General features: G+C 39.8%; 1 protein-coding gene across 1 annotated transcript in view; it reads right to left on the reverse strand.

Moving 5' to 3' along the window:
• Positions 1-3,766: 3,766 nt before the first annotated feature.
• LOC117304312 (striatin-3-like) overlaps positions 3,767-25,619 on the reverse strand; it is a 36,445-nt gene continuing 14,592 nt past the window's right edge. The window contains exons 4-18 of the mRNA XM_033788724.1: positions 25,177-25,255; positions 21,803-21,988; positions 20,917-21,091; positions 19,950-20,106; positions 18,810-18,923; positions 14,583-14,714; positions 13,897-14,039; positions 11,684-11,859; positions 10,138-10,185; positions 9,467-9,588; positions 8,799-8,966; positions 8,083-8,223; positions 7,656-7,760; positions 7,202-7,288; positions 3,767-6,846 (exon numbers count right to left, since the gene is read on the reverse strand). Coding sequence (XP_033644615.1) covers positions 6,677-6,846; positions 7,202-7,288; positions 7,656-7,760; positions 8,083-8,223; positions 8,799-8,966; positions 9,467-9,588; positions 10,138-10,185; positions 11,684-11,859; positions 13,897-14,039; positions 14,583-14,714; positions 18,810-18,923; positions 19,950-20,106; positions 20,917-21,091; positions 21,803-21,988; positions 25,177-25,255 — 2,003 coding nt within the window. The 3' untranslated portion in view covers positions 3,767-6,676. The remainder of the gene's footprint in view (positions 6,847-7,201; positions 7,289-7,655; positions 7,761-8,082; positions 8,224-8,798; positions 8,967-9,466; positions 9,589-10,137; positions 10,186-11,683; positions 11,860-13,896; positions 14,040-14,582; positions 14,715-18,809; positions 18,924-19,949; positions 20,107-20,916; positions 21,092-21,802; positions 21,989-25,176; positions 25,256-25,619) is intronic.

The following is a 25,619-nucleotide window of genomic DNA, read 5'->3' on the forward strand; positions in this document are numbered from 1 at the left end:
AACCGTAGCACCTACACAAAATTTGTATAATTATTGAAAAAAAGAATATGCAAGTTGTTTATACCACCCACAAAAAAAATCCTCTTTCACTGGTCTGTAGTATAGGGGCAGGTCATGTCAGAAACTGTCAACACTATTCCAATATAATGCAATAGGGGCAGAAACTGTGATTAAACAAGCAGCACCCCTCCCCGCCCCAATGCCAACCTCTTTCCAAATTGAATAATCTCCAATGTAAAAGTTGTGGTAAGTTGTGACCACTCATCTTGTATACCGCCCTCTAGTGCTTAGAATGTTTAATGCCACTCATGTACTATGTTAGTATCCATGTGTGTGTATGATGTACAAACGCATTACTTGTTTCGGGCATAATCCTGAACGAAACAAGTCCAGTAGTTGTTTCTTTCTTTTGAGTCTCAATCGTTATGAACCAATAACATCCAGAGCATAACATTCCAAGTAGAAATGTAGATACGTTTTGTTTAGATGAAACACAAAATGTAATTATTACAAAAACTTAAAAGAAAGTAAGATGGCAATCTATCACCCAACCCCACCACAAAACACTGTTTCATTATTTGGCCTGCAATATAATGCATTAGGGGCAGGTCATAGGTCATAGGTCATAGGGTCACACATAGGTGTGTAACAATAATAACAAGGGCTAACTCTTGGTTAACCACTGGCCAATGACCGAAACATTGGCTATTCCGAGGTCAAAATTCCAGTTGAACCTAGTTAAACTGGGTTTAACTGGAACTAGTTGAAAACCAGTTGATAAACTAGTTAAACACAGTTAATACCAGTTGGTTTAATACGGAAAATGGACAGAAACCTAATGGTTTATAATTTCAACCTAGTTGAACTCAGTTAAACCTAGTCCAAACCAGTTGGTTAATATAGAAAATGGCGAGTTTGGTCACTATCCAGTTGAACCAGTTGACACCAGTTAACTAGGTTCAACTGGAATTTTGACCTGGGTTACGACTGCCAAAACACACCCGTGGTGATGCGACAATGCCCGTAGTCGTCGCCTCAAGATAATTGAGTCACAGCTCTAACACAGTAACCACACATCACACCACAAAGAAACAAAGAGACAGAAGTACAAATTCAAAACATTGTATTATTTTGTATACCCCTTATGGGAAACAAAACAAAATGTCTGCAGTAAATGCCACATTTTTTTTTACAGCACAGAATTATTAAATGATCCTACAAGAAACAAAACAAAAACCTATAAAGTGACGTATGTACGGTGGTAGTGAAAAATGAATACACTTGTGTACCATAACGTTCAATAATTAGATTCAATTAACACTAATGACCTTATGGTTTAATTTCAGAAAGGACAAATTCATTTAAGGTGTTTACAGATGATTTGTAAATAACGCCTTCCTAATGCACACAAATTTACTCAGTTTCTGATTGGTGTTTAACGTTTATAAGTCCATTTGTTTCCTTTCGTTCTCTAATGCTTAATTGTAATAATAATTACCTAAAACTTTTACTTTAACAAGGACGAAACTCCTGGTATCTAACATGACTTCTGGGTGTTCTAGTTTTGCCCATAAAACTGCTTAACCTTTTAGAGACCACTGCGGCCACCAGCGGCTTGTACCAACATTCCCATAGCGGCCGCAAACGGCCGCAAGGTTTGACCCTAAAGAGGTCAAAAGAAAAAGGTCATGTGCGGATAAGATATTTTCCAATGTAGTATGTTACGAAGTATCCCAATTTCAAACCACAAAATAATATTTTCTGTTTTATGTTATTTCTGTTGAGAACTTTTACTGACAAAATTGAATTGCAAAATAAAAGAAGAATGGTATCTAAAGGGTTAAACAGGACTTCCTAAAGTTATTTTCTATTATTTATAATAGTTGAATAGTTAAGAGGGTATCCTCATACTGAAGTTTTGCAGAAACATTTCTTGGCACATTTCTTAGGACAGAAAGCTAAGCTATTAGTTATTTTTTTTAAACTCAAAACACTAGTTTGTAAGTTGACAATGGAAAAAACTTTCCCCCAAATACTTGATTCCAAAGATGTGAATGATTTAATTTTCTATGTAAACATTATTAGGATCTTGTTTACTCAAATTGTTTAACTTATTACTGATGTAGTATTACAAGGTAACTTCTTAAATTATACACAAGTTAACTGTTAACAAGAAAATCGACAGAAAGTAGAAAAAAAAATCAACTCTGCAATTGGGAGGAGACCAACTGTCGCAGGGAACACAAAATCTTTTTACCTATAACTTAAAATATTAAATATGTATACCTGCTTGATGGAATTCATCTCATCCCAGCCTACACCAGAGTCAAAAATATGTACGTTGTCCTTCCTTCAGATTAGTAGTAGAGTTATCATTTCAATTCAATAGTAATAATATAATGTACAAAGTTGATAATTTTTTACAATGAAATGCCAAACATATAGATAGTTTAATTATCTTTAACCACTCTTTAGCTATGGATCTACAGTGTTCCTGCTGTGTGTTTTTTTTTCTTCTCAGGTATAAAGTGCTAATATTAAGGCTAAATAATAACAACAAAAAGTTTTAAGACGGTATAACCTCTACTTAAGTTCACTGCAAATGCCCATATTCGGATGAGTCCGACAAGGAAACGAAAGTACAGAAGTGCTATAGACACACAGCACAAAGGAAGCTGCACTGGAAAATGATTTCTTGAAAGCAATTGTTACTTTTTAGGTTGGGCAAAGGGGAATTCTTGATAAAAGTGGATTTTGAAGCTTGGTTTGTGGTTACAATTAAGAAGCTGCTCGAACTAGTAAACTTGTGGGTACAACCATGTGTAAATATCTTTGGGAGGAGTGTTGGCTCTGAAAAGAGCAAGTGTGTATACTCTGCTCGTCTTCAGGACAACACCGTTTCTAACGTCGAGACCACACCAGTTCTTTTTAGAGCAAACACTCCCCTGAAAAGAGAATTTATACATGGTTGTACCCGCAAGTTGACTATTTAGTTACTTATTTTCTACACCATGATAGCTTGTTGCTGCAGCCTAGCGCACCACTCCCACCCCCCCCCCAAAAAAAAAAATATATAAATAAATGGAAATAAACAAAAATCTAATAATTCAATCAATATTTTCTTTTACCAGAGTTTATGATGACGTGCATGTAACTAAAAATGAAGACTTAAAATTAATTCACACAGCATTTGACTTGTACATTGTCTGCTATGGGCTGTTTGAACTCAAGGTACATGTATAACACTATATAAGATAATACTAACTCTTTGGCTCATAATTAACGATGATTTAAATAAAAAAAAATCAAATAGTGAAGTAAAAGTTTGTCCTTAAACATCTGATGTGCCAAGTACCAAACAGTTTATGAGCAAAGCGGTAACTAAATGCAGTAATTTACAAGCCGTGTCTGGTTTTTAAATAATGTTAAAAAAGCACTGAAAGTTTCCTTGTCAAAACCGAATGCCATCTTTCTAAGACTGCTCACGAATTTTCCCAAAGTATAAAAACAAAACATGACAGGAAAAAGAGTTAATACAAATGCAGGATATCCTGTTTTTTTCTAATCGGAAATGCTCTAAGGTATGTGTTGAAAACTAACAATTGAAATGTTTAAACTTGTTAATACATTGTATCAAAATACTGTGTTCAATGGACCGATCCGGCCTGTCAATCAAACTGTGCGCGTTCATTCTATATCTATGGGACAAACTCGGTCATGCGTGCGCGTAAATTTGGCACGCGCGGCAGAATCGTGCAGAATGTCATTTGGAGTGCTCGTACACGTGTCTTGCTCACGTGTGCGGTGGGCGGAGCTTAGTGGAAAGCCGGAACGGTCCATTGAAATGGGCCTAATTAATTGTTCTGCCTACCGCCAGATTCTGCACTTACATGTACAACCAACATTCCCCGCTTGCAGGGCAAGCGCTAAATTTCTGCGCTAGCTGTGTAAGCGTAGAATGCCTAGTAATGTGGAGTACGCTTGCGCCCAAAGCCAATATTCCCCATGAAATATGCTTGAGGTAAGGGTGGAAACCCCTGCTTCCGTAAGCGCAAATTCTTTGCTTACGGTAAGCATAGCCATGAAATCGGGTCATGTTCTCTATAGTGGTTACTCATTTAATGAGAATGATGATGGTTTCAAGTACATGGGGGCAGGGTAGTGGAAGGGATCAAACTAGGAGAGGTTTACCCATCCAAGGGTCCTGGGGAGGGGGATATTTACCTTAAGGTTCTCTGATATATTTGGGGACAGATATTTACCGCTGTTTGCTGAGAACAAAAACAAAATGCAGAAAATTATAGAGAACTTGGTTGCAAACAAAAAACCTGTGAGAATCACAACAAGGTTGTGTTTCAAAATCAATTTTAAGCCCATCCCATCCAAATCCTACCAAAGAAAATCCCCCCAAAATGCAAACTATTAAAAAAGAGCAGGGGGAAGTGATATCAAACACTTCACAGCTACCCTTAAAAGCACTAAAATCCTGAATCAGCTTGGAGAAAAAAGTACCTAACTGAAATTGACAGAAGATTCTCTCTTCCTTGCCAAAATATGAGTGATATTTGTTGTTGTTTGTTTATAGTCTACTTTTACTGTAACAGTTATTACAATGAAACATTCATTACAGTGAATACTAAGCTATTGATCCTTCACTTTGGACCTAGCCCAATTGAGAACACATACAAATTTATATACGGTATTTACAACCCACGCTCTCCTGTTTGAGAATCCTCGTAGCATTTTATCTTGGCGGCCATCTTTTGTATTTTGACTTCCGAACGACTCAAAAGAAGCCAAAGAGATAAAAATGTCATGCAAAGCTCAGGGTCAAACCCATGTCAATCATTCTCAATTATTTCATTAACATATCATACCCCTTCTTTGAAATAGAGTTGAGTTACGAGGGAGTACGCATTTGTGCACACCTTTCACATTGGCGCCATCTTTAAAAGTAAGTTTAAAGCTACAGCCCCAAAACACAAGGGCTTTTTGGATCCCCTGAAGATGCTTTTCAAAATGTGTCCTCCCAACTCTGGCCAAAACTACCTTGGACTGCTTGCGTCCCCCATATTCCTTTAAAATGTGAGTAAATAGAGTGGGGCTGCAGACCAGTCTGCGCAAAAGAAAACTACATGCTCTCAACACTGACACTGGGGTGTGAAGGTTACACGTTCAGGAAGCAGCAGACCAGTAATTCTGACCACCACAGACCCCTTGCACTGGCCGCCATCTTTGATGAAATGTGCACGCATGAAAGGCTATCATCGGCTGATAGTTGTGCGCAGTACGTGCACTTTTCTATTGTTTTTACATTAAAGATGGTGGTCAATGACGTCATGTACAATCCATCAATTGTGAATATATGAGAAGGCATCTAGTATTCATGAGTGGTCTACCCTCAAACTGAAGAATGATGTGCTACGCTTCAAGCACACTGTCTACGGCGTATCCGAAACTATGTCTACAGCTCTGGCTACGGCTGTTACTAAGGGTGTTGCTAAGATCGTCATATACCTCAACTCATGATGATGCGGAAATATAGCCGTAGCCCTAGCTGTAAAGCACACAGTCTTAGCCTGTATCCGAATTGGCGGCTACAGCTCTGGCTACGGCTGTTGCTAAGGGTGTTCCTATGGGCGTCCTATACCTCACCTCATGGTGACGCGGAAATCTAGCCGTAGCCCTAGCTGTAAAGCAGCCTTAGCTTGTATCCGAATTGGCGGCTACAGCTCTGGCTACGGCTGTTGCTAAGGGTGTTCCTATGGGCGTCCTATACCTCACCTCATGATGACGTGGAAATCTAACCGTAGCCCTAGCTGTAAAGCCTTAGCCTGTATCCGAATTGGCGGCTACAGCTACGGCTCAGCTGTTTCTAAGGGTGTTCCTACGGTCGTCATCTACCTCAACACATGAGGAAATCCGCGACGACGCGGAAATCTAGCCGTAGCCAAAGCCGATTCAGACACGGCCTGAGTTTCCTACCACCCCCCATCCCTTGACCGTCAACCCCAAACCCCCTCCTCTCCACTCCTCAATTTATTTTGTTAACTCATTATTAATACAACACACAATACCTCCCTGTTGAAGGGGGCCTGTACACTAAGCAAGATCACCCTTGCGTTATAAATGACTACAAGTAGGCCCAGATAAATCCCATCATGAAAATACGGTGACTTTCTCAGAAAGTAGACGAGAGGACTTATCTAAAATTGACTGATGAGCATTAACTAGCGTCCTCATAAAACCAACAAATATCATTGTTTTCTTGTGGTGTTCCTACTAGTAAAAAGAAGCGCATCTTTTTACGAAGGGTACTCGACTACATATGCCAAACATCATTAGTCGGACAAATGGTAAAAGCTTGGAAACAGCATTTTGTTTTGAATACAAAAAGTTGTACTGTTACATTTGTTTTGTTTTCAAGTGCAGTCCGACAACTTTTGTACACAAGTTCAGATTTTGATTTGCACCGTATGCAACACTCCCCACAGCATGTTAAAACTGAGAGCTGATATTGTGAAAGATCAAACTTCTTGTTGCAGTAAATGGTGATTTGTTTCCTTTCCTAAAAATTCCTCATTGAAAAAAAAGAAAGAAAGGAAAACAAATGTTGCAAGGATTTATCAAGGCCCATTTGATTTTTAAACTTATCCCCCCGGAGTGGGCGGCTCTATCATACAAACACTTTGGCTAGAGCGTCCGCACCTCCGCTAGCAATGTACGGTTTGGAAGGATGGAAGGCGACGTCGTATATTGACTCGTCAAATTTCTTCCGATGCGAGGTGATCTCCTGGACGCAAGTCTTACTGTCAAGGTTCCAAAGACGAATCGAGCAATCGTGACCTGAAAATATGAAATAGGTCAAAGAGGTGAGTTCTTGGGCTTGTGTGGCGTGCAGTACGAAATATATTAAAGGCAGTGGACACTATTGGTATTTACTCAATATAATTATTAGCATTAAACCTTAATTGATAACGAGTAATGGGAAGAGGTTGATAGTGTAAAACATTGTGAGAAATGGCTCCCTCTGAAGTGACGTAGTTTTCGAGAAAGAAGTAATTTTCCACGAATTTGATTTCAAGACCTCAGAATTAGTTTTTGAGATCTCAAAATCAAGCGTCTGAAAGCGCACAACTTCGTGTGACATACGTGTTACAGACAGACATGTACTCTAACTATCCAAGAAAGGTAGACTTACTTCCAGAGAGCAGGTACAATCCGTTGGGATCCACTGCTAAACTGGTCACTGCATCCAAATGGGCAACCATACTGTGGACCAATTTACCTGTCAAAGACAAACAATCAATTCATGATTAAGAATCTTGAAACAACTCTTCTTTTGAATTATGTCATCAAATACTACTGGTTTAAGAGAAGCAATTTATGGTTAAATTTCTACCCGTTTGGTGAACCATTTGTGTCGCTCATGACTATTCATGACAACACAATTTACTTACGAAACACAATCAGACATCAGTGACACAATCCCTCAATCCTTTCAGAGTGTATCTTGGAAATAACAAATTAGTTGCTAATATTGTCAAAGTTGCGACTATTTGAAGCGCGACTAGTCGAGTAGTAAAAATCGCTAGTCGCCCAGGCCTAGGTGTTAGTAATCGTTGCAGACGCAAGGAGGGGGTAGCAGTACTTACCTGAATTATTGTCAAAGAATCGGATGTGTCGATCTTCATGGGCAGTGATAGTAATGGGGAGCGTTGGATGGCTGGCCAATTTATTAATTTGTGTAAACTCATTATCTGCAAATAGGAAAAGATTTTCATGATTAAACTAACTCATAAATTATCCATATTACATCTTCATCTCTGAACAAGTGGGCTTTTAATTTTGCATTACTGCCTAAGCAGACAATAGTCAAAATAACTATAGCTTACCACAGGGTCAAGCAAACCAATGTCCAAACAGTTTGGGAGGATTGAAGTTACTTGTGGGGCAAGTGAGCCTGTGGGGCAATTGGGCCTAAGGGGCAAGTGGGGTTAGTGGGGTAAGTAGGCCTGAACAAAAGGGTCAATAACAACTTAAAGAAGTTCAACATATCCATCCTCAAGACTATTTATTTACCTGAGGGCATTTTGCTTTCTAATGTGACTACTGGTGTGCCTGTTTCCAAGTCAAATATGACGGTATCTGACGACTGATAACCCACAGCTATCTGGCTGGAGTCACAGCGTACAAAGTCTATTGAGGTGGGGTTACCGTAGGCTGTGGAGAAACGGGAAAAGAACAAGGTTTTAAAATTGCAACAACAAGTTAATTCCGATACGTATTTCCACCGTTAGTTCCCAGTGTCCGCAAAAGGTTTTCAATACGCTGTAGTAAGATGTAACATACCAAGGGCTAACAATTGTGAATAACCAAACATGAGATGAGAGAAAAATCAAATTGTCCTCATTGGGATGTGAACCCAAGACCCCCCCCCCCCCCGACACTCCAGGCAGATGCTCTACCAACTGAGCTATGAGACACAGGGGTATACTCCCTCAGGATTTCCCTAAGAACAGATAAACTTGGGGAATATATTTCAATAAGCAGCTCCCATAAAATCGGGCTTTGGAGACGTAAAAGAACAAAAGGTTTATATTCTGGAAAAAAACCCAAAACAACGACAGAAGAACAATTACGATGTGACACATCATTTGAAGGTTGTAACTATAAAACTGCGAGAGCTAAACTTTAAATCACAACACAAATAAAAAGGGGGAATTACTTATTAAACAATAACAAATGTTTCACTTCATTTGAGCCTGCCATGAAAACAAAAATGGATTAGGACCAACCTGTTTCCGCTGTGTACGTGCTGAGCAGCGGAGACTTCTTCTGCGGACACCATAACCGCACTGTGGCGTCAGCAGCACACGATATCAGCTGGTTCTTAGTGCCGTCAAAGGCCAATCCCCAAATAGTGTTGGTGTGGCCGACGTAGGTGTCTGCTAGCACACCACAGTCTGGTGAAACAGAGGAAAAGGGTGGACAGAACACAGAGTATTTAACATTTACTTCATTAAGTTTTTGTACGGCGCAATCATTCTTGTGGCTTATTTTGAGGCGCTTAGCAAGATGACGGCAAATCTTAAAGACAAAAGAGTTTACAAAACGTCATGTGGACACGACAAGTGCATTGAACTAAATGGAAGCAGGTTGTAAGAGACGAGTCTTAAGCTGGCTTTTGAAGATCAGGAAGGAGTCCAAGTATACGTAGTTGATAGGGGAGATCATTCGTGATTAGGTTTGCGACAATGTACTCATATTTCAATTTCACTTTATTATCCACGATGGGAAAGTCATTTCGTCCTTTTATACATCAAATTAACAAAAATTCTACAAAATTATTTTTACCATAAAAATTATTTGTAGCATATGCATATGTGATTGTAGTGTCCATGTTTTAACCTAAAAAAAAAAGAAAAGAACAAGACCAAGAAAATAGGAGATTAATAGTACTTACCGTATGAGTCATACGGGTCAATATTAGAGCCAGGTATATTCCAGCAGCGAATAGCTGCATCAGTACCACCACTGAAGCACTGCTCTCCATTACTACTGACAACAAGGCTTAGCACAGGACCCCTGCAAATGATCGCATCAAGAAATGGAAGGGTTTACTACAAGTAATTGAAGTAAAACATCTTCAAATGGAACAAGATTACCAAACATTTTAAACAATAGAAATAGATTAAACAGCAAATTCATCAACCAAGTAAAGGGGCTGTTTTCACAGCTAATGTTTGCAGGAATTGAGCACAGCTCAACTGTTGCAAATTATTCCTTGCGAATTTGTGACGTCAAAATTCTTATCGCATTTGCAGGAAGTATGAACCGGGCTTATATTAAGCTGACCTATTTTGGGATAATAGATCTTTATTAACCCTCAGATATATTGTGAGAGTGCACCTTCACAACAGATGTACATTAAGAAATAGAACAAGGTTTGAGGAGTCAATGGAAGAAAAAATCACAAGAAAAAAAATACACAGGTGAAGTGACACTGTGGCTGAGGGTGAAACCTTTGACAGGTTGACAACAAGTCTGTGAAGCCCAAGGAGATTAAATAAAGTCGTGGGGGAAATTGACTGTTTCCGTTATTAAACACGGTGACAGGAACAGGTCAGTACTTACGAGTGTCCCCTGAAGGTGTATATGGGTTCAACGTCTTGGGAGGCCGCCCTGGGGAAAGATAACAAAAATCAAACCCAAAATTAGACACTCTGTCCGAGAGAGCTAGAGACGCTTAAAGAGATATAAGAATTGATTTGGGAACAATTTTAGTTTTCTTTTGTTGATGCTCACCAATATTCACATTTCACAAAGAGTTGAAACTAGTCTTATTTTGAGTTAGGATGAGTTAGTCGTCCTTACTTAGGACTAGCCTTTAAGTTTTTAATATCTCCTAGGTTAGGACTAGTCCTAACTTTTTGTGATATCGACCCCATGTCATTTCTAAGAGGGAAAACCATCAAATTTAAAGCCTTTAAAAAACATTTCAATGTATTTCAACATGTCCATCTTAAGGGCCTAGACTAACAAGGCAACTTTTACAGGCAACCAACTGTAGTCATGGCAGTGCATGCTACAGGACCACTTCGGTAGCACATGAGTAATTTTCAAAATAAAGTCCTATGATCCCCAAGAGAAAATACGTGAACATTCAAATGTGAATGGATTCTCCTTATGGAGATTGCCTGGAACAGGTTGCCTGTACATTGCCTCGTGTGACATGACACTTAAAGCAAAAAAACATTGGCATTTCCTCTCCACAGATTTCCCCAAACAGGACACCGTGCCCATACCATGCTCTGCTGCCCCATCAACCCGAAGTGACACCCTCCCTTATCTGCAGGATGTGTGCAGCTTTCCAAGGATCGCAGAGCCCTCGTTCTCCAGCAGGAGGGGCCCCCCCCCCCCTCTCCGATGTTTACCTCTAATTAAACTCTTCCCTCAGCTCCAGGTGTTCATGCGGCAAGCTACAGCCAGTCATACTCAATTAGCGTGACTACTGGCAAGAATCCCCATGGCAAGCCAGAGACCACACACACCCCTCCTTTCCCACCCCGACGGACAGGGATGGCTTAATCATGTAATGAGCCAAACTCATAAAAGGGTAAACCCATAAACACGCACAAGGTTTTCAAGGGATTCGTTTCTGGTTGTGATTCGGTTCAGAAACTGGTTGTGAAGCCACGGGCTCTCAGAAAAGTGAACTTAATCGCTGTTCTAGCCAAGAACCCAATAGAGAGAACACAAGGAAAGAAGTTTCAGTTTTAGATGTTGGAGGAAAACCACAGTCATGCTGAAAACAATCCTCAGCAAAAAGTGCTTTCCATACAGTATTTCTTGTGCAAGATATAACATTGTTTTAAAATACCAAGCTTTTGAACAAAGATGTTGACAAAATAGGTAGACCAACATCATACAATGCTCAGTTGATATAGCGCCAACATGTAATCTGGAGGTCGTTGGTTCAAATCACCTCTCGCAAATGATTCTTTGTTCAATCGAATCATTTAACATTTTACACAGTCAGTTTCTCTTGTGGTTTATAACTTGACGCATAAAGTGTTTGTACAGACTCGTGCAAGATACATGTGCGAGATACACGTACCCCATTGTTTTTAAAAACCAAGCTTGTGCACTGATGAATGATATAATACAATGAATGATTTACTTTTTAGCTGGGACCGTCTTCTGTAGATTCCACAGCTTGAGTGTGTGGTCTTCTGAGCCCGTGATGAGGACCGTCTCCACAGGGTGAAACGCAAGCGTCCGTACCCCATCAAAGTGACTCCGCAATGTGTACTTGGGGTTCCAGGTTTTCCTGAAGGTTTCTTTGTTGGCAGTTACCTGGAGAGAGAGATAGAGATTAACCAAGTCTAAAGTCTTCTGAAGAAATGTTTGCAAAAAGTATGCTTCTATATGAAGCCTTTATCATTTATACATTTTTACTACAGACCTTGATCCAAATACTTGATACATGTGCATAAAGCCCGCTTCATATTTCCTGCGAATGCAAAACGAATGCTGACGTCACATATTCGCAACGAATAATTCACAGCGGTTGACTTTTGCCAAACATGGTACGAAAACAAGGCTGTGACGTCAAATTCACATCAAATTCGCTTTGCCTTCGCAGGAACTATGAACCAGGCTTTAGGCGTGGAATGAGGTGGATGCTGGTCTAGCCAGCGATCAAGTGCGATCACTAGCTAGACCAGCATGCACCTCATTGAACAGTTGGCACTTGCGCAATGGGTAAAGGTATATGGCCTTAGATCTCATCATGGCCTCGACTTCAAAGGGAATCCTTTCTCGAAATAGCTGTCAGTTCTTCTCACCAAGTCAATTTTTATAGTTATTCACTTTTGGAGTATCAACCAATCTGTAACCTTACCATTAAAAACATAACCAAAAAATATCAAATGCTAAATATCGGCCTCAACTCAAAGACATTAGAAGTATTGTGACTAATTGCGCTCACAGTAATCACGCTTAAACATCACCAAAAGCCAGAAAATTGGGGACAGGAAAGGGGGAAAGAAAAAAACAGGAGCAAAAAGTACATACAGGAAATTGAAAACAGGGATCTTACACACGTAAGTCAATCCAGTAAAGGCCAAGCGTTTTTAACGGATGAACCATTCGCAGCAGGTGATTTGGCTGACCTAATTCAATACTACAGGTCAACACAAGCGCATGCTGGAACATGCTGAAACACCCATTTCAATTTGCATCAGTTTTTTTCAACTACTGTACTCTAACTTAGAGATCATTAACTGAAGCTCCTGTCGGTGCTTGCTACAAAACCCGCTGTCAGTTGGGGGGGGGGGGGGGGGTTGGATCAAGCAATTCCCCTTCTCTAAGTGTAATGGTTTCTTTTACAAGCAAAAGAGAAACGGCTTTATGTCCCATCTGAAGGATGAAGTACATGTAGTTATTTATTGTTCAGCATCTTGCAACACAACAGCATAGTGCCATGATTTGGTTGGAGAGGTTGTAAGTGTTTTTAAGAAATTAAAGAGAGGGATTTTAAGTCATTCCAGTAAAGGCCCATCTTTTTTAATGGATGAACTATTTGCAGCAGGTGATCTTGCCACACAAATTCAACCTTACAGGTCAAAACGAGCCCATGTTGAAATACCCAATTCAATTTAAATCATTTCTTTTAAACTACTATAACTTGGCTGCAAGCCCCTAGTCAGTTAGGAGTAGAGGGGGCGGTTCAAAACAGCTCATTGGATCAAGAACTAATTTATGAATGAATCCACAGCTTCCTTTGTCACCTCCCATAACCTGTTGATAGAAGTGTGGTTTTGCAGTGGAGATAGAACACACCGCTTTTTTTTATAAGCTTACTAAAGCCTTGGGGATGAACATCGGCCAACACTAAAGCCAGCTTTATGACAAAAAGCCCTATGGATTGAACAACATGTACAGGTTAAAGCTCGAAGCTGTCAGAAGTATTCTGACTAATTTGAAATAAAAGGATTTGCTTCTCTGCGTGACAAGAGGCTGTTAACCCTCCTACTGTCTGACCATTCAACATAATACACTAAAGGTACTGTGGGACTACATTTAAACTATGAGACCTACTCCTTGTACATGTACATAGCACCAAGTGCACTGGGTTCTTTTGCGTGCATCACACAACACACAGGACCAACGGTTTTAGGTTCAATCCGAAGGACGAAGCATCATGGTTAAGTGTCTTGCTCAAGGACAAGTGTCACGACTGGGACTCGAACCCACACTCTGCTGATCAGAAGCACCAGAGTTTGAATCCGGTGCTCTTAACCAGTAGACAATGAACCACCACAACAGCATTCAGATTTAAAACCACTTTAAAAAAAAAATTACCGTAATCTATCTGATCATCATACTTACATCATAGCTAAGCGCATCAGCCTCATTGGAGACAGTGAGACCTGCCAGCTCACCGAGACCAAGGGCAGCTTCTATTGACTCCTCATCACCTATACCGATCATTGGACGACGCCCTCCCATCCTGAGACCACCATGTATATCCTCTGTTAGATGAAATAAAGAAGACAACATCATAAACAGTAGGCTTGAATTTCAAGAGTCTTTCTCTGAACAGGGTTCATCTTAAAGGGGATGGGACTTATCTTAAAGGCACTGGACACTATTGGCAATTACTCAAAATAGTTGTTAGCATAAAAATGTACTTGGTAAAGAGCAACAATGGAGAGCTGTTGAGAGTATAAAACTTTGTGAGAAACGGTTCCCTCCAAAGTAACGTAGTTTTTGAAAGAGAGGTAATTTGTCACTCAAATCATAAAAGACTTATCTGAAAGCACACAAAGTAATGCAACAAGAATGCACTATTCTTTTGCAAATCCGATTGAGCCCTTATTTTCACAGGTTTGATATGTTAAGTATATGTTGAGATACACCATGTGAGAAGACTGGTCTCTGACAATTACTACCAAAGGTATCCAGTGCCTTTAATACACCATTACATTTCAAGTAAATGATGTGCATTGGGACATGCGTCACAATTGATGTACATAGATTAAGATTCTGGATAGGGCAGTATTAACAACACATACCTCCTTCCTCCGGCATGTCGATGTCAGTTCCGCGAGAATGCGCTAGGATGGCGTTGTGCGACAGAGGGGGAGATGACTCCTCTTCCCCACCCAGGTTGGCCAACATGGCCTGTAGTGCTGTTTTCTTGGGACCTGGTGGGCACAGATCATTCAATTCCATCTCTTAATAAACTTACACACAACATCATCTTTTTTAAAGGGAAGGTACACGTTTGGTAATTACTTAAAACAAATATTAACTTAAAAACTGTCTTGGTAACAAGCATTGGAGAGCTGTTGGTAGTATAAAACATTGTGGGAAACAACTCCCTCTGAAGTAACGTAGTTTTTGAGAAAGGGGTAATTTCTCACTAAAATATTAAAAGACTTCTAGCTAGAAGTCTTTTATTCCTATGTGACAGCACACAAATTTGTCCAACAAGGGTGTTTTTTCTTTCATAATTTTCTCGCAACTTCGATGACCGATTGAGCCCAAAGTTTCACAGGCTTGTTATTTTTTGCTTATGATGGGATACACCAAGTCGGAACACTGGTCTTTGACAATTACCAAACGTGTACCTTCCCTATAAGACTTATGACACACAAGAATGCGGGTGTCAGAAAAGTGCAAAGACTACAGTGCAGCAAAGCTTTGTGAATAGACAATGCATGAGCATTTTTCCCCCAACCAGGGGGCCCAATTTCATAAAGCATGTAAGCACAAATACTTGCTAAGCACAGAACAGTATTGCTTAGCAGAAACAGGTTACAGCCTAAAGTACATTAGGTTGGCACAGTTGTGGCTGTTGCAGAGATACCAACATACACGATTTGGGCGTACCAAATACGATTTCGAGCCGTGACTACGACGCTACGATAATACTCAATAAAACACGCTAAACAAGCCGCCCAATATAATTTTATTACATCGTACCATACATGCAAACAACTAATGAACTATTAAGTGGAAATAAAAATTAAGAAAAATATCAAAACAATTGTAACAGAAAAGAAATAAACACTTTTAATTTTAGAACGCAGTGTTGAATAAAAGCGGCGAATTCACTCGAACAATGTACTTGACATAATGATTGTTGCGTGCCCTCCCCCGCTGGCTGGCCGGCTGAGTGTGCATTTTTTACGCTAGTGCATTTCTGCAAGATCGTACCCATTGATCTCTATTACACGATGGGGAATAGTGCACACGTGCGTGGGGAATGAGGTTGTGTGTGAGCTAACGTGTCACAGTAACCTCATTCCTCATGTATCCACTATTATTGTGCCCACGCTGGCTGTACATGTACTTCATCGAAGCTTGGCAAAAAAAGTACGAAATAATGGCGACAAAAAAAGGAGACCATCTGAACAAAAATACCTTCAACTGAGTGGCCTGTGAGGTCTAAGCTAGACAGTTTCCATGTTTTCCTACCAGTAATTGTAGCGCCGATGTCCAGACAATGCCCAAAATACGGACACGTATTTTTTGCCCAAAATCCGGACACGTTTTTTTTTTCTTTTTTTTTTTTCTCTCTCTCCCAATAGCTTGTTGTGGCGTTTCTGATCATTAAAACAAAAACATTAAGTAAGGCCACCCTTTTTTATGTTACATTTAAGTAAGGCCACCTTTTTTTATGATACATTTATTTTTGAAACATAGTCAGAAGATGAGGGAAATCAGGGTTTTTTCAAATTTTTTTTCACTGGCCACTATAAACATTTGTAGCTGTTCTGTTGATGCATACAGGTAATTGTTATTTCACAACAATGCCTGAAAATGAGCTAATTAGCATTGTAGAGAGTAATAGAAAGATCGGTATAGGGAGCCCTAGCTGCGCTCGCCCTAAACATTTGGGAGATGCTACTCTTTTTTAAAAATCAATGTTGGCATCTCTGCTGTTGCCCCACTGGTGATTTCACAAAGCACTAAAAATGTATCAACTTCATATAAACTGTCAGTATTATCATAGTGATTTGTATTGTCACATCACACTTTACTTTAATAGCAACTACGAATATTTTGCAGTTAAAGGCAGTGGACACTATTGGTAATTACTCAAGATAATTATTAGCATAAAACCTTACTTGGTAACGAGTAATGGGGAGAGGTTGATGGTATAAAACATTGTGAGAAACGGCTCCCTCTGAAGTGATGTAGTTTTTGAGAAAGAAGTAATTTTCCACGAATTTGATTTTGAGACCTCAAGTTTAGAATTTGAGGTCTCGAAATCAAGCATCTGAAAGCACACAACTTCGTGTGACAAGGGTGTTTTTTCTTTCATTATAATCTTGCAACTTTGACGACCGATTGAGCTCAAATTTTCACAGGTTTGTTATTTTATGCATATGTTGAGATGCACCAACTGTGAAGACTGGTCTTTGACAATTACCAATAGTGTCCACTGTCTTTAAGTGTACATGTAAGATCAATCTTAGCTCTTTGTGAAATCAGCTCTTGGGCTTGACAAATCTCGACTCTGTAGTGCTCTATGGCTATGGTGAAACAGCCCCAAATTAAAGTTCTTGTTAATTTAAATTCTGGACATGACTCCAACCTATTTCTGTGAGAATGGAAGTAAGTAAAATCTTGCTGCAGTTTGCAGATGCTATGTGCATTTTAGTACAAGCGTCTTGTGGCAACTACGGTCTTTAATTAGTTAAAGATGGTGAGGTATCATTTGGAAGAAGGAAGGGGGGGAATTGTAAATATTAAAGTGATGAAATCATGCAGATGATACAATTTAAGTGCAAACAAGAATAGTTTATGTCGCATTAATGTGAATGGTAGTACATATTCATAAAAAAGTTCGAGGCGGAGGTGTTTTGCAATTATTTGTTTGAAGTATTCTATATCTAGGTGCAACAAAATAAACTACATGAATGACAAGTGAGATGGGTGAACTATGTTAACATCTTGAATTTACAAAGCTGCTTCGAGCAGGAAAAAATTGCTGAACAATTTTCTGCTGAGCAAAACATAAGCAGGAAACCAGTGACTTGTGGTACGTGCAAGTATTTTGATTGGTAACCTCATTATAGCGCCTTCACAGATACACAACACATGCAATGACATACATACATTACACTAGATCAAGGCCCAATTTCACAAAGCTGCTTATAAAGCAGAAAAACATTTTCTGCTAAGCAAAAATCAGCAGGAAACCAGTCATATGGTAGATGAGGGTGCTTTGGCTGGTAACCTTATTCTGTGTGCTTGGCCTCGAAATAACCCACCTCACCAACAGCCATTGCCATGGTGCCCTATGCTTTTGCTGTGGTGCCCTTTGCAAAGTTCACATACATTGTCCTCATAGCAGTGCCCTCCATCAGAGAAAAATGGCTGTGCCCCCTCAAGAGCGAAGTTCAAGGCCTGGGCCCAAATCCATAGCGCTGCTTAGCGGCCGATTTTGTGCTTACTGTGCAATCTCCATTTCTAAGCGCTGCTAACCGTAAGCACACGAAAAGGCATGCTAACCGGCCGGTGCTAACCGCACGAAAATAAATGACGTCACAATGCAAATCCACGGTAAACACACAATACGGCCGCCCAGTTTTCTGCTAACCTGTGAAATACGCTAAGGCTCAAGCAAATTGTTCTGCTACAGAAAGCACGCAAATTTGCTTACCGTTAAGCAGCGCGTTGAAATTGGGCTCTGTATGTAGCTACTTTTTGTGCTTAAACCAAATAGCAGTATTTTGAAATTGAGCACTGACAACTAAACACTTAACAATGTACACGTGATATATATTGGGAATGGAACACTTTGATTAACAGCGCTAGAAACCAAGTACCATTGACACAAAACAATGAAGAAAAAAAAACCTAAACGAAAAAAACAACTTGCGTCTAAATAGATACTTCTAACAACAAGCACAAACAGCAAGATGAATACGGAAATGATTTATCAAGCACGATCATAAACAAATTTGTCCCAACAACCTTTGGAGAAAACAAAATTTGATGGTACGTCAGAAAGGTGGTTTAGTGTTTTGTGAGCATACATGTACATTTAGGTGAGTACATGGTTTGTCACTCACGCTTTGTGAGTATTACTTGATTTGTCACTCTTGCGGAGTGAGCACAACGTGATTTGTCACTCTTGCGGAGTGAGCACAACTTGATTTGTCACTCACGCAGAGTTAGTACCAACATGATTTTTCACTCTGCAGAGAGAGTACAACGTGACTTGTCACTCACGCAGAGTGAGTACAACGTGATTTGACACTCACGCAGAGCCAGCGGAGACTTACGTTGGATAAATTTCTTGTCCTTGCGTGATTTTTTGTACTCCTCTTTGAGCTTACTGATGGTGTTGGCATCCACCCCCCACTCCTCACCCGTCGGAGACAAGTCAGACTTTTTGTCTGTGGACGGCAAGCATAAAGAATTAAACACCACCGTCACTTGACTTTCTTTCAAATAAAAAAACTTGAGCAATTTGGGGTGTGTAGGATTACAATTCAGCACCGATATGGACAAATCTTCAAGAATTTCCCTACAGTTTGTTGTATACCTCACTAGTTTAGACATAAAGTAAATTCAAGTTACGATACTTAACTTATTTAAAGTACTAAGTTTTTAGAGATTTCTGTATACCAGATATTCCTAGCTGAATAATGTTTGAAAGACTTATCAATCCAAGTTGATCCTTAAAACAATCCAAGTTGATCCTAAAGGAGATTTAGAAACCCAGTCATGGTGCAGTGTATGCATGACTTATAGGGGATTTGTGACGGCAGACTTGTTGAACCTGTCAATCGTTAAACAGCATACTCGCTCACAATTACGTCATGGAAAATCAGAGACTTGCCCAGCCCGAACCCACACTGGGACTCGTAAATCTTGAAACACACACACAGGAAAAAACCCACTTATGTTGGAGAAAAGGGTAAGCACAATAAGCCCTTTTCACACGACAGCAATTTAGCAGGGGTCCCTTGCTTAATTTGAGCAAGGTTATAAAATGTTACCTTGTGTAACAGGAAAACATTGTTTGGAACTCTCCAAGGTCCCTTGTGAGATCTTTTTAAGTTGTCGGTACTTGATGAACAGTTATATTGGACAGTATAGATATTATTAGACAGTATTGACATTATTGGACAGTAATAGACATTATTGGACAGTAATAGACATTATTGGACAGTAATAGACATTAATGGACAGTATATAGAAATTATTGGACAGTATAGACATTATTGGACAGTAGAAATTATTGGACAGTATGAACATGATTGGGAAGTATAGACATTATTGGACAGAATAAACATTGTTCCCCCTTCACATAAGGTGAATTTGTTAAAATTACTGTCGTGTGAAAGGGTTTTTATAGGCTGGGGAAGCACATTGGGTGTTCGCCCTACAACAAGGCGTTCGTCCGATTCTGTACTCACCCAGTCCCCAATCCGCCCCATCGCCGGCCGTCCTGGCCTCGCCCGCCCCCTCTGAGGACTCGCTGAGGATCAGATCAAACTCGGCCAGGGCCTCCTCCGTGTCGGGATCATTCAGTACATCATCCATGCCGGCCATGCTCTCGTTGCCCACCACAGGCTGGTATTAAAATAACATGACAGGAAACAAGGCATTAGCGACATTCACAAATACTGCTGGGTGTGCATGATGGGGGGTTCTTTAAAGGGTAGGGTGAAGAATTATGGATGTGAAAAAAATATACCAACGTTAACGTGGTTTTTGGTTTACTGAATCTTCAACCCTATCCCTTAGAAAAATCTACCTCTTTTGAGCAAGTCCTCCAAGTTTTTAAAATCAGGGCACAATTTCATAAAGCTGTTAAGTAGAAAACACTGCTTGACAATTTGTTTTGCTAAGCAAAAATTGAGTGGGGCTCCATACACAGCAATGTATATTCTCTTTGTAATTTTGGCTGGTTACCTGTTTTTGTTAAGCGATATTTTTCTGTGCTGAGCAAGTTTATGTGCTTATAGGCTTTCAGGTTTTAGGTTTATTTTCCATACCATTAGGCAGTAGAATAAGGAAAAACTACTCATCGGAACTTAGTACATGTAATAGTATGGGGAGGTCAGACAAGAAGCCTTTAACCTTCATGAAATTGGGCCCAGATCAGATCAGCTCTTTGTTCTTTGGACCAGCTTAGCCAGCTACGGGGACAGGGCCTTTTCCTGTATTGCCCCACGGCTCTGGAACAACTTACCCGTAAACATCAGAGAAACACACAACATCTCACGCTTTCAGTCGGCAACTTAAGACATATCTTTTCCGACAGGCCTTTTCATGAACTATGTTTTTTCTTTCCTTTCAAACCAGGGCCTTTGAATGTTCTCACAGATAAAGCGCAGCTTATAGTGTCGTGATATTATTTTTGATTAATAACACTCTCACCTTCTTCTTCTTGATGATCGTACTCATTTTGTTCCTCCCATCAATGATATCCTCATCAACCATCATCCGACCTTCGCCCCCCTCCTTATCATCATCGTCCGCCCCATCCAAGAAGTTGAAGGAGGTCAGAACGCTGTCGAGATCGTTCTCGGGCAGCGGATGTTTCTTGTCTTGTCTAGTGGGGATGAGGAAGGAATGGTTTATCTAGTAACTCTTAGCATGAGATATGTATCAGATTCATTATGTTGATTAGGAGTTATTGCAAGAAGAATTAAAGGTATGGTTCAAGAGTGGGTTTGGGAAGAGTAAAGAGTAAAGTCATTTCAATCTTCTTGTTTGGGGAAATACCACCGTTACAATTAACCTGTGAAAAAAATCATTAAATTGCCTGGTAGTACATCAGACAACACACTAAGCAACATCTCACAGCATTTACGCAAAGAAATGAGTTTGAAAGGTCACAAACGCCATATCTTGGCAAAAGTATCAAGGATGTACACACAAATTCTAAGGTGCCACGGTGCCATGTTTTTGTTGATGAACAAACCGCCTTGGTTGGCATGGAGGGCCAAATGTTTGTAAAATACTCAATCTTATAAACAGATCTTTTAACCAAAATTCACAGTTTCTGCTAATTTTCAATGAAATAAAATACCTCACATAATTAGTTGATCTGTTTCCAACAAAATCAACACAATATTACAATATTTTTGTAACAATGTTACAGACAGTAGCGATCTGTTTTTGGTTTGCATTCGTGGCTTTCCATAGTTTTCCAACCAGGGTTGGCAAAAATCTCAGGCTGTGACGTTGCAAAAGAAAGGTCTATACATTTTCGGCACTGGCATGAGTATTGCAGTCAGCCAAAGTCTAGCTTCAAACCAACCTTTTTGCCGTGTCGACCTGGCGACCCTGCTTGACCGGGCTCTCTCCATTGACCACTGGTTCTATGGACATGTTGCCATCCAGACCTGGTATGTTCTGCTCGTTGGGGGCCAAGCCCAGCAACGAACGCACCCGATTTGACCGCACATCTAATATTGTGTCTGTATAACCTATTTCTTGTAAATATCTACAGAGGGAAAACAAGGAATCAAACAAAGGCAGATTTTAAATTCAAGTTCATAATTTTTAAATGCATTGATAACAATAAAGCAAGACAACTTGTGGTGTTTTGCTGCACCTTATTAAGTTTGCTTGACGATAAGTTCATTGTCATGCGCACTCGTTGCATCTGAAAAAAATATACTGCGTCTGTGTTCCATATCCATCTCATCCTTCAGCCTCAATAATGGATATGGGACGCACAAGTGCAATATTTTTCCATTTAGTTTGAGTCTGGACTTAAAGCCCTCACAGATGGCAGATAAAAGACAAAGGACTGGACTCAAACACAAGATGAGAGAACTTCATGTACTTTCTAAAGATAACCCGGACTGCCTATGTATACATGTTATGTTTCAAAGATCAAGATGATAGAGCAATACATATTGATTACAGTGCAGAGCCTCTAATGCACAAAATTTGTAAAACCTTCTGGGCACAGACATGTTGAAAGGCACTGTACACGTTTGGTAATTGTCAAAGACCAGTGTTCTCATTTGGTGCATCCCATCATCAGCATAAAATAACAAGCCTGTGAAAATTTGGGCTCAATTGGTCATCGAAGTTGCGAGAAAATGATGAAAGAAAAAACACCCTTGTTGGACGAGTTTGTGTGCTTTCAGATAGGAATAAAAGACTTCTAGCTTGAAGTCTTTTATTATTTTAGTGAGAAATTACCTCTTTCTCAAAAACTACGTTACTTCAGAGGGAGTCGTTTCCCATAATGTTTTATACTATCAACAGTTCTCCAATGCTTGTTACCAAGTCAGTTTTTATGTTAATATTTGTTTTGAGTAATTACCAAAAGTGTACCTTTTCCTCCAAAATTTAATGTTGCACCACAGCTCTCTAATCAATACGTACATTGAATACTGTATGTACATTACATGTAGGCCTTATTGACATGGTTTATAAAGAGTTAACTAAATATAGGGCCTACTGATGCAAGGTTGAAGCCGAATTGGTGGCTACGGCTGCTGCTAGCATTGTTGCTAGGGATTCCCTATACCTCAATGCATGATAAAGCCAAAGCCAAAGCTGTAGACATGGCTTAATGTCATATCTCTTAAAAGTCTACACATATTTTATTAGATACATGTACAACGCCAAAGCAACACCCAGTCATGTGATGAGAGTGAACTGATGAATGACGGGGACCCAGACATAATAACAGAGCACATCCATACAGAGATGATCAAAAGAATTTATTGGTGTGATATATTTGTGTATCACTTACAAACCATGTAGATTAGACCGAATGTGCTTTGCAGAGAGCACTGTGGCTCACAGGTATGATACTTCATGGAGGCAACGGAGATGATTGCCTCCATGCCCCCTGGTCATTGCCTTGGTGCCCTTAAAATGCTCCAGTAAACAATTTATAATTTCCTCATAGTGTGCCCTTTAACAAGGAGACAATGCCTTGGTGCTCTTGTCTTTTAAAAAAGAAAGCATACAGACCTGGGGTGGATTTCACAAAGAGTTAGGACTAGTCTTATTTCGAGTTAGGACCAGTTACTCATCCTAACTTAGGACTATCCATGCAATTTGATCTCCTAGGACTAGTCCTAAGTTAGGACTTGTCCTAACTCTTTGTGAAATCGACCCCTGGGCTCAAAGTTCTGCCAACCAAGCAAGACTTGGGCAAGTCTCTTTCCTCTCAGAACAACCTAATTTCATACAGCTGCTTAAAGGCAGTGGACACTATAGGTAATTACTCAAAATAATTATTAGCATAAAACCTTACTTGGTAAAGAGCAATGGGGAGAGGTTGATAGTGTAAAACATTGTGAGAAACGGCTCCCTCTGAAGTGACGTAGTTTTCGAGAAAGAAGTAATTTTCCATGAATTTGATTCCGAGACCTCAGATTTAGAATTTGAGGTCTCAAAATCATCTGAAAGCATACAACTTCGTTTGACAAGGGTGTTTTTTCTTTCATAGTTATCTCACAACTCCGACGACCAATTGAGCCCAAATTTTCACAGGTTTGTTATTTTATGCATATGTTGAAATACACCTAGTGAGAAGACTGGTCTTTGACAGTTACCAATATTGTCCAGTGTCTTTAACAGGTGATTTGTGCTTACTGTGTGAGTTTCCATTTCATAACACTACTAACAGAAGCACTCACACTTGCCTGACCACAGACTAACCGTGCTTATTTTGACATTCATGCAGTTGATTCTTCCAAGACACGACTAATAACATCCAAAATGAAATCCAGGGACTGCTATGAATAATGACTGTGCATTAAGTCTTCAGTCCCATTACGGTCCGTCATGTCCATAAACTATCAGTCCACCAAGAGACATGACTGTTACACCACCCCGGGAGCAACAACAACCCCAAAGGCCATCCCGCAAACTGAACAGGGATGTAACTAGACTAATTTTAGTGGTGGGCTGTAAATCAAAAGTCCACCAAGGGAGAGCGAATTATCAAAATTATTCATGTTTAATTATGGGGCCATCATTGCTGCAGTGCAGGCTTCAGGCATGATGCCAGGTTTACAAACTGTTCATGTTGTGGGGGGCCATGCAATAAGTTGAGTTGGCATTTTAAAGGCAGTGGACACTATTGGTAATTACTCAAAATAATTATCATCATAAATACTTTCTTGATTACAAGTAATGGGGAGAGGTTAATAGTATAAAACATTGTGAGAAACAGCTCCCTCTGAAGTGACGTAGTTTGCGAGAAAGAAGTAATTTTCCACAAATTTGATTTCGAGACCTCAGATTTAGAATTTGAGGTCTCGAAATCAAGCATCAGAAAGCACACAACTTCGTGTGACATGGGTGTTTTTTCTTTCATTATTATCTCGCAACTTCGACGACCGATTGAGCTCAAATTTTCACAGGTTTGTTATTTTATGCATATGTTGAGATACACCAACTGTGAAGACTAGTCTTTGACAATTACCAATAGTGTCCACTGTCTTTAATTGTGTTCTTTCTCTGTGACATTTGATACTCCTTATCATTAGCCTTGTCTCAGTCCAATGCACAGTGAACATCATTTTTATTCATTCTATGGGAAATCTTCCTTGAGCGGCACAATGTATTTTGCTCAAAGTGCTGGGCAAAAACTGTGAGTCCTGGGCGTGTCCGCCCGGCACCGCCAACTTCGGCTACAACCCTGGACTATAAACTTACTGCCTAAGCAGTTGCCTGCTTTGTTTAAAGTTGATTTGACTATTTGGAGAGAGGGCAGACTCTTCTTCACCACCTTCTTCTGCAGAGGAAGAGAAAAACAACAAATTGTAAATAACTCATGAAAATAAATTCCTATTTGGTTTGTGGTAACACCGTGTATCTACTTGTCGGGTGGGTTTTGTCCTTAAGAGAACTGTCTTGCTTTAGAAAAACTTAGCTGATTGCAAACTGCTTACCAACTGAAAGATCCCGCATTTTTTTGCAAAAAATAGGTAGTAATGTCCCGACAATTCGACCCAAGTCTTTTTCAAAGGCTAATTCATTAATTTAACTTTCCTACTGTACATTGTAATATGAAGAGCTGCCAGAGACAGTGTTAGAATAGACCTTATGCACATGACATCATTTAAGTAGGGCGCCCTCACCTAGAGGTCAAAAGGAGG

This window comes from Asterias rubens, chromosome 1 (genome assembly GCF_902459465.1).
Source record: "Asterias rubens chromosome 1, eAstRub1.3, whole genome shotgun sequence".
Lineage (NCBI taxonomy): Eukaryota > Metazoa > Echinodermata > Asteroidea > Forcipulatida > Asteriidae > Asterias > Asterias rubens.